This window comes from Ptychodera flava, assembly GCF_041260155.1.
Source record: "Ptychodera flava strain L36383 chromosome 23 unlocalized genomic scaffold, AS_Pfla_20210202 Scaffold_24__1_contigs__length_23054250_pilon, whole genome shotgun sequence".
In the NCBI taxonomy this organism is placed as follows: Eukaryota; Metazoa; Hemichordata; class Enteropneusta; family Ptychoderidae; genus Ptychodera; species Ptychodera flava.
Window position 1 is genome coordinate 7344862 of NW_027248278.1, and position 14281 is coordinate 7359142.

A 14281-nucleotide genomic window follows, 5' to 3' on the forward strand; every position below is an offset into this window, starting at 1 on the left:
CCTGATAATTTTTTATTTTTCAGACAAAAACATGGGATGTCACTCAACTAAAATATTGCACTACATTTTCTTATACAGTTTAAAAAATTATTACGCCTGTGACCTTTGGTAACCTTTAATGTAAGCCCAGGTTATGAAGAGAAATCAAACAGTATGAACAAATATTTAAGGAACACTGGACAGTCTCAACAACACTAGAATATACATGATCTAAAACTAATACTTCATCTTTAATTTTCCACATTATTGCTTTTTAAAGAAATAGGAAAACCTCACAATTGAATATTGTGCTGTTTACCTGTTACAAGTGTGTTTCAACTCCTACTCTCAGTCTGGTGCCAAGTCAGAAGTAACCTAATATTGTCAATGTTATACCTCTATGTACAACAGAATGCCCCATGTGACATGTAAGGGAATGGAAATTTCCAATAAATCAGTTTCAATATTGACATTGAAACAAGTCATGCTTTTGTAATTTATTGGTGCACTATGACATAAAATCTCACATACAGCTTCCCACTATATATATATATATATATATATATATATATATACATATATACATCTATATATATATATATATATATATATATATATATATATATATATATATATATATATATATATATATTTGGTGAATATTTGTAAGTCTCATTGATTATTTAAGAGCATGCTCATGAATAATGAATAAAAGTTATCTAACACTTGCAATAACTAACCTGCAGTATTCATCACTGATTATTAAAGATGTGAATATACTTGAACCACTTACTTTAAAGGCAAGCAACAATTGGTCTTACTGTGGTATACATAAGCATGCTGTATAGCGTATTTTAAAAAGCCACAGTATATGTTATTTGATGCAAATGATATGCAAATAATCACTAAATCAATATGCTAATTGCTTGCTGAGTGGCCAACAAGCCTGTGAAAGAGCACTGGTGGATATAGACTGAAAACTCTGTTACTCGGGGGGAGCTTTTTGTCTCCCCTAGAGGAGGGGGAAGTGTAGAGAATGCCCTTGAATGGAAGAGCTTTCAGTTATGGTGGGTCCATAACTACACAATGGTAATCTTTATATGGCAAACTATTTTAATATACATTATGGAAATACACTGAAACTAAAATACCAAAAGACATAACTGCACATTTCAAGACAACCTTGATAGTACAAAAATTGAAATTAATTGGTGGAATTTACATCTAAAGGCATATTGTTTCTTCCATTCAAAGATATATTCAGGTAGAACACGCCTCAGGGCACTACAGTTAGGGATGGTGTCCAGCTGGTCAGTCTCTGGGGAGGCACTGTCCTAGAACTCATCAAACATGCATATCTTTGTTACTGTATGCAAGACCTTATGCCTACTGTTGATAAATTGCAATTTCATTAGCCACTGTACAGTTCAATGTTTTAAAAGGTCTAACTCTCTCACTGCTTATCAACCTCTTCACCCCTTTCATCACAATGGTTTGGCCCGAACCAGTAGGTATCAACAGTGATCACATGTGGACCTGTCTATAGGGATGACGGGGTGAACATGTCAACTCACATGTGCATTTTGGTACAAAACTACTGTGTATTGAAAGGTATAGTATACCGGTACTTTGACCTCCCACTGTGAAAGCTTTGCAAGAAAGAATTCTACTTACAACCCATAAGAACCCAACTCAGAAATTTTTGAGATACGCACTATAAGAATCAAAAGATGTCCATGATAATCATTGTAACTTCTCTCTAAAGCACTTATTCCATATTGTGGCATTGTATATTTTTCGCTAAAGAGTGATCTCTTGGTTTTTTTTACTGTGAGTTTCCCAGTGGTCTGCCTAGTTGATGTCAAAATTCAGGATGCTTTCATATTATGAACTTTCATATGACGTCTCAAATTGAATTTCTCCGTGAAACCCTTCCCACATATCTGGCACAGTGAAGGTTTTTCGCCAGTGTGAGATTTCATGTGGCGTGTCAACCTGCTCCGGTACTGAAAAGCTAAACTGCACTGTCCACACTTGAAGGGTCTCGCACCATGGTCAAATTTGAACTTTGAAGCCGATCTGCGCTTCACATTTAGCATAGGTATGATTTCACCCCTGACAGATCCTCGACTTGCCTCAGATATTTTAACGGTTGGCTGTGACTGCTCCACGATATAACAGCAATCTTCCTGCTTTGGCACTGGTTCCGTTTCTTGGCCATGATGTTGGGCGAAATTTCTCGCAATCCTGTCTTGGAAGGGTGCTGTTTCAATAATATTTGCATCCTCCACTGACCAGAATGAACAGACCTTCGGGACAACAGTGGTTTGTGTAGAATTCAGATCAACATCAAGAGTAAAGTCCCTACGAGTAGACTGACCGCAGCTAGACTGCGCCCCCATTAGTTCAGCTTCTGCCACCTCTGAAACATTCCTGTCTCTGAAGCTGTCATCTTGCACAGCGCTGTCACTGATATTTCTCTGCTTTCTGCTTTGAAAATGTTTGACAGTGGTGTTTCCCTGCATAGTGTCACCCACACTTTTATCATTATGAGCTGTACTGAGCTCTTGTACAAATGTGTTAGTCTCCAAAGAATTATCCTGGATAATACTGACACACGGCTGTCTATCACTCTCGATGTCTCGCCGTGTTACTTCTTTGTTTTTTGTTTCAAGTGTACTTATCTGATAAGAGATTTTCTTCAAGAGGGCAGAAATTGAAGTCTGCGTCACATTCTCATCTGTTATCCTCTTGTCTCTTTGTTGAGACTGTACACTGCTTGGTGAATCAACATCCCCGTGAATCATGTATTCAATGTCCCTTTCATCATCACGTTTAGTTTGTGTTGAAGCCTCGCTGTACGTTTCAGCATCTGGTTTGTTGGTACTGTTCTCTCCTCCGCAGCACATTGTCACATCCATTTGAAGAGCTCCGCTCTCACACAGAAAGTTTAGAATCATGACTTTTTCTGGTTTCAAATAAAGAAAATGAAAGAGACTTCAATAACAAAAGCACAAAATAATGCTTTTTTTAAAGACTTGCTGGTTAAAGGTATACAGTCACCTGTAATCTAAATATGCCCATATGGTCAAAGGGGTGTTCCTTGGTATTCAAAATGCCCATGTGAGGGTGCTGTTTTTAAAAAGCATCCACCTGCATAAAATCTGTGATAGGTTACATTTTCTCTTTCAATGGTAACTGTGGCAAAATTGGAACAAGTGACAATATACCTTTAAACTAAATCCCACAATTTTCATTTCATTTGATATGTAGACACTTCAATCATGACAAGTGTATTTTGAATTAAACAAGCTGTTGAAAGTTGTAGAATTTCCAAAGATGTCACTGCCTCAAACAAGATTTTCAACAAATATTGAGCTTGGTTCAGAAAACGCATTAGATGGTATTGCATGATAGGCAGAACTCAAGAACATCAGATTAACACTGACAGATTCAGGTTGGGGTAAGTGCTGATAGTGAGCAGGACAATTTGACAAAGAGAAATTATTTGATAAGCATGACAGGGAGCTGCTACACAATAAAATAAATCAGTAAATCAGTATCGGGGCCTTTAACGTTAATTCAGGAAAGAAGGCCAGTTACTGGTGTTTAGAGTAAGGAAAGTATTAAGTATGATCTTAAGGTTTAATTACCTTTGCTGGTCAGTTTGTCACTCCTCAATCGGTGGAATAATTCCATGGTTATTTTGACAAAGCAGTCGCCAAGACGATTGACTTGATTCTTTCTCCTTGCTTCTTCCCACAAATAACAACTTTCTGTGAAAATTGAGATTTCGTGTAAAAAGCGACATGAACAACAACGTTGTGAAGATGTCAATTTTAGTAATCGCCAAATAAGATCAAGTTATGGGTTTAATGACTTAATTATTAACGTCTTGTTTACTTTAACTGGGACTTTTTAATTTATTCTGCTGCTTTCATAATTTTTTTTATCACCGTCTTTTTTTTTTATTAATTATTTTTTTTTTAATTTTTATCACCGTCTTTTGTTTATTGTATGAGAATGGTACAGGTGTCGACAGATTTTGACATTGTTTATTTTCGTTTTTCTTTTATTGCCATTGCTGGTTTTTAGTATTTGTTTGTTTTTTTTTAAATATGTAAATCGCACTGAGACGTACGTGTAGTGCGTGTAAGAAATAAATATTATTATTATTATTATTATTATTATTATTATTATTAAAATGGAAAGTGAAGGTTACCCTTATCAAAAACTAAGGCAATTGTACAATCTGCACGATGCAGGTCAAATCTGCAGAAGGAAAATAGAAATCTGGCAGAGGAGATTAAAATCTGCACAACGTAGCTCAAATCCGAAGAAGGGAATCAAAATCTAAATCTGCAGAGCGTAGGTCAAATATGAAGACGGAAATTACAATCTGCAGAGGGTAGGTCAAGTCTGCACAACATAGCTCAAATCCGTAGACAAGATCAAAATCTGGAGCGTACAAATGTAGGTCAAATCTCAAGGAAGATCATTGCAATTTGAAGAGGTATACTGTTGTTTTCGGCCATGATATTTTTGGAAACAAAAGATGAAAATCGAACAAAAAAATTAGCTCTGTTTATCTATAATCACGCTCTCAGAGTTGAAGAAAATCTGCATTGCAATTTTTTTCACACTTTCTCCCTCTCTCTGTAAATTTAAAACGTAGTATTATTCATGGTAAAGTTAATATATGCACTTGACTTCGCAAGCACTTCTACTTTGTACATATCACCTCTGCATGCATAACACTTGCTGCTGTACTGTAGCTCCAGGTTTTGCATGGATGATGTCGGTCGGACTGGTTTTGCCGTCCGACCACATGCACCAAGGCAAAACCTCGAGCTGGTGAGAACTCAAAATTGAATTTGACGAATTTCTTTTGATTAGCATACATTTTTAGACCTCATGAATGCAACAAATCGGCAACGATTTTCCATCTCCCAGGAAAATATCGATAAAAGTTAATAATTACCGAGAAAACAGATCTCTTTAACAGCATCTGAGACGCCGTATCCCGGAAGTGACCTATTTTGGTGAGCATTACTCGTATTTTCATTTTTGTCTTCTGTGAAAGTGAAGTTCACATTTTTGTGTAGAGACAGTTTGAAGCTTGCGGTAGACATGGCCATGGACAGATTCCGCTTCCGTACGTATGGGACAAACCTTAAGTCTGACAACAGTTGTTAGTACTGTTCTTCAGGTGAGTATGTTAGCTGTTCACGCGACACACAAGTGAAAACAAATGCCCTTCAGTGACACATTGCATCATGGGAACCAGGGGCAGAAAGGTAAAACATATCTATCGTTGAGGGCGGTGTATTCGACTGACTGTACACGACTCTCTCTTTCTGGATCTGTTGTGCATCTAGACAGGGTGATCGAATAACAGAAAACTAACAAAACAAACCCAAACAAAACAAACAATAATTACGGACCAAAAAAAAATGATCGTTTATTTTAGTTCAGTCTGCTGTTTATTTCATATTTATCATTTCTTGTAATTTTTTTTGTACATTTTTTTCGTTTTTTAATCATCATTTTTGTTTGTTTGTAAATTGTCTATATAGTTACGATCAACTTCTGTATCACTTTGATGAGAAACGCCTATTTTCCTCTGTTTTCGATAAAAAATTGTCGTAAAACAAGCCTATACAAAGTATAGGTACATCCCTTACTTTGTCTCACTGAGCACATTACATTTATGTCAAACATGCAGGCATGTTAAATTCTTTATTATAAATTTTTAGTTGTGTTTACTCTTCATTTGCTATTTTAAGGTCAATTATCATTGAAAATAGACAAGACAGTTCTGATCTATTTGAGATGATGAATTATAAATATAACCAACTGATGTAAGTTGTGAACTTGCATAACTTCAGATGACATTGAAAAGGTAATATGTATACAGCAAATCTTGGTTACATATTGAAATCAGAATTAGGAGTGGACCATTTTATATTGGGGGGGGGTCTGGAAGATTGATAAGGTGGCATTATTTTTTCTTTACCTGATTCATGGAACATAAATTTTTTTGCACTCTGCCACATTTTTTGTTAAGCCTTCTCTCGCTGATTTCTTTTATTGACATTTACTGGAAATCTTTTTTTTAAATCTATCGGAACCCCCACCCCAGGATATCAAATGGTCCACCCTCGGTGTTTCACAAATACAATTAGTGTAAATGTAGTATGAAACTGTGTGACCTCCAAGCTCTGACACTCTGAGTATATAACATTGAAGTTCTCATTTTCAACTTACTCAATTTTTACTGTAAAATGCTCTGCAGAAAGGTACTGAGCAGGCTGTTGTACCTCATGAAGATATCTGAACATTATGACACACACACAATTAACACACATGTATATAAGCAAATTGCATCAAGTACAAAGTAATAATATCTGTCACTTAAGTTTCATACATCCTGCAATCTTCGGACAATCTTATTTATAATGATCTGCCTTTTAGCATCGAGCACTGTAATTTCCCATGATAGCATCTGCATACCTCGATATATATATATATATATATATATATATATATATATATGACAAATACACACAAAAACACACACACACACACACACACACACATATATATATATATATATATATATATATATATATATATATATATATATATGAGAATATGTGATATGCTGAACAAGCTGCTCCTTGAATAAGTACATATAGATCGGCTTGAATAGACAAACAAACATATTTTATAGAACATGTGATATGCTGAATAATGTTTGCGTGTCTGTCTGCCTGCCTGCCTGTCTATGTGTATGTATCTGTATGTTGAGGAATATTATTTGCTGTTTGTATGCATGCCTTCTTCGCACCATTGGATACAATATGTAGACCACTTGAAGAGCAAAAGAGTTCAATGACGTGACAAAATCACTACATCACAATTTACATAGTTTCATTTCATTGACACATTTATTGAAATCTTAATACTCAAGTCCTTTACTTACATTGCATGATAAGTTAAAACATAGATAAGTTAATATAATAATGCTAGGAATAATATCGTCACAGGTAATAAATACAAATAAATACAGGTTTTAATAACGGGGCATGATCCCTTTGGTTTGTCACAAAAGATACGGCGGGGCAGGTTGAGAATGTTTCTCAGGTTTTTGAGGTTTGAAATCAACATACATATTTACTCGGCTGATATTTACTTGTTCATGTTTTGCTGAAAAACAACAATACTATGTGACATTTAGAAAAAGTAAAGTTTGAATTACGTCTTGCTAATGTCTTTCAGATATTTAAACAGACAGCAAACGTTCATTTTCTTTCAGCTTTTTTGCTATTACCATGCATGCTGTAGGTGGCCCAGGCATTCTGGTCAAACCATTTCTTCAGAAATTTGACAATTTTTAACTTCATTAACCCTTTCAGTGCCGTAATTTTTTACACCAAAATTTTAGTGCAACATTTTACCAATTTTTATGAGATTTTCTGTAAGGTTTTGATAATTTTGGACCAAACAAACATCACATTTCATTGGCGCTAGTTTTTCATCAAAATTTTGGCGACGAAAAATTAACTTTGGCACTCAAAGGGTTAATTACAAATGTTAAGAATGTCACATGATCAAAATCTGTAAACAATGACAAGGCAGATAAGATAAATATGTGGACAGTCGGGCGATATGTGGAGTGTTTTAGCTGACAAAGTGTCCTTCCATTCTGCTTACTTACTGTACATCACATACAGTAGAAACTGTCTAAAATTTCCAAGCTACTATTTGACCACGCTTATGATGTTTCCATGGTTACTCCCCTACGGGAGGTCAGCCATGCCCAATAAATATGCATCTATGGGATCTCATAGAAACCAATATGACATTTTTTTGGTATCTTTTTGGGGTGAGAATATCATTTGCATATAAATAATTTCTTTATAATAAATTTTTCTTTGAAAGTTCTGAGTGAAACAGAGTGAATATTAAATTGAGAGCATAACATGTTCCAGTTTGCCATTGTTTGAAAAGAAAATGAAAAAATTATGACTAAATTTTTGGTAATGCAACACATCAGTTTGAATGACAAAAGAAGAATATGATTGGGTTAATGCATTCATGAATAATTCATGTTGCCACATTTGGTACACTCTCACCAATTACAGATCAGCTGAAATATGGTATCCATCAGACCAGTAGAGTATGTCACATATTGACCTATGAATTATTCATGAGAATGAAGAATTACTGTGTTTCACAATGTACCATCATGATGTCAGCAGAAATCTTATTACCAAATATGGTATTGATTATATAGTTGTTTTAGAAAATTAATGATGACTGATATAAAACAATCTTTCACAAAATCATGAAGAGTGATACAGATTTTGAAAACTGATTAGTTTTTCCTGTAATATATTTAGCCTGTCACAATTTGTCACTCTTTCATCCAATTCTCTATTTCCATTTCAGGTTTGGCTTGCTTTCAAGTTTACCAACACCCCCTAACACCATCAGATTTGGTACATCCCCATTGTTTTCTACAATGTGAATGGTTCAACAGTTGTGGAAGAAAAAGTAAAGGAAATTTGACAAATTTGTGGGTTTCATACACTCCTAATCTGACCTAGCGACACAGTAGCTAAATAATTCTAGTGACCAGGGATGCATATAGTTACTTTGCATTCATTGTCATATTAGCTGGACCAGTTGGAACCGGTTCTGGCTGGTTTAGACAGGTCCAAACCAGTTGTCCCTGTTTTGAACTGTTACACTGTCACCCACTGGTTTCTATAAATTGCTCTGGATGTACAATATAATGCTTGCTTTACAGCCTTCTGGATTGGATTTCATTCAGATTGTTTGAAAACAGTCAACTTGGCAAAAATCCGTTGCTAAATTACAAAAATGATATATCTTCACAGGTCAAAAAAAAGGATGGCTTGAAGAAGCAAACTTTGATCTTCAATTTTTTTGACAATATGAAGACATGAGACAGTATATTTTCACCTCAAAGCTATGATCTGAAATATAAATGAAAAGAAGTGATAACAGAAAATTGCTTGTTAACCCTTTGAGTGCTGTTAATTTTTCCTGCCAAAATTTTGTGCATTAGTGTTCAAATTTTATGAATTTTTCTGTAATTTTTTGATAATTTTGGATCAAATGGACATAACTTTCCTTTGGCTACAGGTTTTGATCAAATTTTTTGGGAAAATCTGAAAAAAGTTGTCTGATACTGAAAAAATTGTCTGTGTTATATTTCATAAATGTGACAAAAATTGACTTTGGCACTCAAAGGGTAAATTAATGTAGTCGTGCTGAAATTTCAAAGCATGGATGCTACCATAAAGGATTCAATGAGCAGAAAGAGCAGATAAGACACAAACTGAAAACCAGTTACATTTTTCCTGTTCTCACAAACTAAACATCATGTGACAATCTTCTCAAACATGCACTTAGTGAAACCAAACCACAAAACAGAATACACACAGATTGCAATATTTGATTGCAAAAAAAAACCAAAAATCATACTTGTTTCACAAAACCAAGTCTAACAGTTTCTTTGAAACTATTACGAATGATAAAACATGTACACAAGAATCAGATCCTTCATGGAAGATGATATTTTTGATTTCTATCAAATTATACATTATTTCTATCATATCTGAACGTCACACTTGATAACTGAAATTGTACTTTGTTCACATTTGAATATTGTCCATTTATGTAGGTAGGATCCTTTCTGAAATAGAAGTATCCTGAATTCCTGGTTTAAATATGCTACGCAGAATAACAATATTTCTTGTCTACACTCTGTCTTTAATGCCACATTCGGTACAACATCCAACCATATTTGGAAGAAAATTCAAATTGATAATGCCAATGTCACATAAGGAACACTACTGACTACAAATTTGGAGATGAAATTTCTTCCATAATTAGTTGTTCTCTGATCCTTATTTGGTAAAACATGTACCGTATTTGGAAGTAAAATCCAAATCTGGTAATGCTAATGCCATATAAGGAACACAATTGGCTACATTTGGATAAAACATCTTCCTTATTTGGTAGTTGTTCTGTGGTCCCATTTTCTGTGTTCATTCTTACTTCTTAGGAGAGAATTTTGGATTGCTTGGCATCTCCGTGAATGACTTTAGTTCATATTCACTGATTCCTGAGTCCATATCAGCTCGGTTTCTGGCGAAGATTAGTCGAATATCGGTATGTAAATAAATATGCCCTGACTTGGAACTCAAAAACCTGCAAAAATCATCACAAAAAACATCAATTAGGTCTTCATAAATATATTGTGCACGGTAAGAGATCAGCCTCCTGAGAAGCTGGTAGAATGCTACTAAATATACATGACAAAAATAGTGACAACATCACTGTTCGCTCCCATATAGTTATCAAAACAAGTCAACAATTGTATGAAACATGAACATACATATACAGACAGACTGACATACACAGACTTGCACAGAGTGTTGACATTGACCCCAAGTATGCCTTGGCCCATGGAGAGTGATAAAGATATAACAAACAGCTGAATGTAATGATAAAATAGTTAAGTATAGGCCTATACAGGCACTGAGAGTGAATATGTTACAGCAATTTGATTAGTTTCTTTTCCTTTTCTACTTCTGTGAAATTTTAAGACAATCAATCTGCAAGGCAGTTTATGTATTGACAAATATGTTATCTTTTACAAGCACACAGTAAACTGTTCTTGATTTTTCATTTACAATATTTGACATAGACTGAAATACATGAGATGCAACCAATGTTTACACTTTGCCCATACACCAGATACATGGAGAAATTTCAACATACAATCATCAATTCAGAAACCCTACAGGAAAAAGTAAACATTGTTTTCTTCCAGAACAGCTGGTACATCCACATCTGGAACAACTTACATACTTAACCAATTACACAAGGATGATCACACAAGAGATAAAGTTAAACTGCGGTGAACTTGACTATTCCTTTCAAATCCTTACCTAACTTGACATCTTAAACTAAAATACACTGCATGGTTAATTGTGCACAAAAATACATCGGGGTGGACCATTTGATAAGGGATGGTGTCTGGAAGATCGATGAGGTACATTATCTTTTTTATCCGATCCATTGTACATTCTTTTTTTCCCAACTCTCCCACCTTTTCTTTTTGTCAAACCTTCTCTGGCTGAATTTTTTTTATTGGCATTTGTTTGGAATTTTAAAATCCGCCAGAATTTTTTTACCGCATTTCAACACAAAATACAGTTTACTATATCAAATGCTTACTAAATCACCACATTATATACTCTTAGTTCCAGTAGGTATAAAATTACCAAAAAAATCTTAAAAATACAAAATGAAAGATATCCCAGTAAAACTGAAAGTTTCGCAAAGTTGTCCAAAAAATTTAAAATTCCGGATTTCAACTTAATTTCAATATATTTATTAAAAAAACCCTAAGGACCGGTTTACTAAATATCAAAGCAATCAGACTGGTAAATTTTGAGAAACAAATTTTTGACCAAAAATGAGAAAAATTGCCCCCAAAATACAAAATTGCAGATTTCATCCTAATTTTAAATATATCTAATTAACATAAACCCAAGGAACCTGTACACTAGATATCAAAGCTACCAGATCAGAAGTTTTTTGAGAAAAATTTTTTGACCAAAAAAGGCAAAAAATTGCCCCAAAAATAAAAAAACGAATTGCCAGTTTCAACATACCTTCAATACATTATATTAAGATTAATCTTAAATACCTGTATACCAAATACATGTATCAAAGCTATCAAATCAGCAGTTTTTGGATTAAAAAATTTTTATCAAAAATTGGGAAAATTGCCCCAAAATTACAAATATGACAATATCAATACAATTTGTACAAGCATGACTGAGGTCATTCTGAGGAACATGAATATTAAGTTTCATAGCATTCAGACGAGCGATTTCAGAGAACAAGATTTTTTGACTAAAAACGGAAAAAATACATTAAAAATACAAACATGCAAATTTCATCCCAATTTTTGCACACATAATTTAGAATACCTAAAGAAATCTGCATACCAAGTTTCAACCAAATCTGACCAATGCTTACTGAGTTTTAGCCATTTGTAGGATTTTTCCTTTTTTCCCCCTCATTTGCATATTTTTGGCACTGACATGTTCATTTGAACAAATTCACATCTCCACCCCTAGGTGCACCTGTACACCGAATACTAGGACAGTAGGTGCTACGGTTTAGGAGTTTTTGATCCGGACGGACTAACAGACATACATACATACTTACATACATACACACAGACGCCATTTTTCCACCTTATACGAATACCTCCCATTTGCATATATACATATGCATATATGGGAGCGTAAAAATGAAATACCAAAAAGTACACTTAACAACATGTCTGAATATAGAAAATTGGTACATATTTGTGTCTTTGGAGTGCTTGAAGACTTGTACCTAAATATTCATTGAAAGTGGTGAAAAGCTTGCCTTTCTGATATATGTATATAAAGTTTGAACCCAGGCCTATGCTAGGCCTATGCTACAGTGTGAATTTCAACTTGCACTTAACCCCTTTGAGTGCTGTATTTTTCCCAGCCAAATTTTGAGTACAACATTTTACCAATTTTTGTGGTTTTCACTGCAATTGTTTTGATAATTTTGGACCACATTAATACATGTATCACATTTCATTAGTTTCATTTTTTTATCAAAATTTTGGCAAAAATCTGAAAGGAATCGACTTGGGTATATTTTATAAAGGCGACAAAACTTGACTTTGGCGCTGAAAGGTTAAACATGCATACAAATTGCAAGCATATAACACGCACAATTTAGCGTTTGAGATGTGCGGCTGTGTCCAACATGTGGATGCTGAATTTGTTTTACACTGTGAGTTGGTTCTACAGATTCTAGAGTAAAATTCTACTACACTATTTCATGTAACACAGATGTATTAGACTTGCCTGAGATGTATTAGGTACCTCAACTGTCGTATGCTCTCATCATCATCGTCATCATGGAGATTTGCGTTGGTGGGCATGTAGAAAGTTCGTTGCCTGATAAAGGTTTGACAATTTGGCGGCATGTCACAAAGGTCGTACACAACGACAAACATTTTGACGACAGTTTTGTTGGGGTTGAACAATGTCTGAAAAAGATGGTAACAGGAAAAGCTCTAAATTTTTTTGCATAACAAACATTTTGACGACAGTTTTGTTGGGGTTGAACAATGTCTGAAAAAGATGGTAACAGGAAAAGCTCTAAATTTTTTTGCATAGTATGCTGGTATATTGTTGAGGAAATGAAGTTCTTAAAGTCTAGTTTTTGTGGAAGTCAAAAATCTATTTCAATATACCAATGCTTGGCGGCCATTTTGAATTTCAAGTATTTGTAAACTTAGGTAATTTGTTTCTCTAATTCGAAACTTTGCACAGTGACCCAAGATTATTTTTATTCTTGACAATGAAAGAAAAGGGTTTCAAGCTTCATCGAGACAAGTTAAATAAATTTTTAAACAAATGTTTAAAACTTTGTTTCATGGTGCTTTTTAATAAATTAGGGAGGACCTTGCTCTGTAATTCTTTAGTGTTCATAAAAAATGACAGATATTACGTAAAACCCAGAAACTTTTGAAATAATATCATGCATAAAACAAGCAGAAGAGTAGCATCATCCAACAAACATTTCTTGTTGGACAAAATACTCACAACTTGTACAGTCCCCTTTTTTGGCACATGGTATCCTTTGCGACCCAGTGATTCTAGACTTATATGTCCCTGCAAACAGAACCACATCAAACACTGATCAAAAGCAAGGCGGTGATAGTCAATAATTTGCATTTGAACTCTTTCTAAAGTCAAAAATCTCAAATACCTACCATGTAGCACACTATTAACAGCATATAATACAAAAACAAATTTTTAGTATTCGGTAATTTTACTGCCATATTCTTACATGCTATATAAGGAAAGAAAGTATTTATGTATGTGCATAATTAAAGATAGTATACTGATATACCATATATGGACATGAAACACCATTATGTGATTTGCATACTGGTTTGCCATATAAGGAGGTAAAGGAATCTAACGTTACACTTTTATACATGCTGTCTTACCATATAAGGAGATGGTGCATTGTCGTCTGACACATCAAAGAAGTACGCTGTTACAGGTAGGACTTTATGTTTTGGGCAGAATGATCCGCTAGCACCAATTTCTGCAGTGAAACCATCGACTGTTCCAACTGGCTCAAAGCGACCATTCAAAACACATTCCTACAAGGTGGACACAAGTTCAAAATG

The 14281-nt window shown here is 34.5% G+C and overlaps 2 protein-coding genes across 3 annotated transcripts in view; both read right to left on the reverse strand.

Moving 5' to 3' along the window:
* Positions 1-1074: 1074 nt before the first annotated feature.
* Positions 1075-5381, reverse strand: LOC139125008 (zinc finger protein 90-like). Its single transcript, XM_070691116.1, has 3 exons — positions 4961-5381; positions 3633-3755; positions 1075-2947 (listed from the first exon to the last, which is right to left on the reverse strand). Exons 1-3 carry the CDS (start codon positions 5115-5117, stop codon positions 1848-1850), a joined length of 1380 nt encoding a protein of 459 aa, XP_070547217.1. The 5' UTR covers positions 5118-5381; the 3' UTR covers positions 1075-1847.
* A 1529-nt stretch (positions 5382-6910) lies between these two features.
* LOC139125010 (atos homolog protein A-like) overlaps positions 6911-14281 on the reverse strand; it is a 34917-nt gene continuing 27546 nt past the window's right edge. Inside the window, exons 9-12 of one of the 2 annotated variants that reach the window (XM_070691117.1) lie at positions 14096-14254; positions 13686-13754; positions 12942-13126; positions 6911-10224 (exon numbers count right to left, since the gene is read on the reverse strand). In XM_070691117.1, the coding sequence (XP_070547218.1) occupies positions 10068-10224; positions 12942-13126; positions 13686-13754; positions 14096-14254 (570 nt within the window). In that variant the 3' untranslated portion in view covers positions 6911-10067. The remainder of the gene's footprint in view (positions 10225-12941; positions 13127-13685; positions 13755-14095; positions 14255-14281) is intronic. The other variant, XM_070691118.1, reaches the window with a different exon arrangement.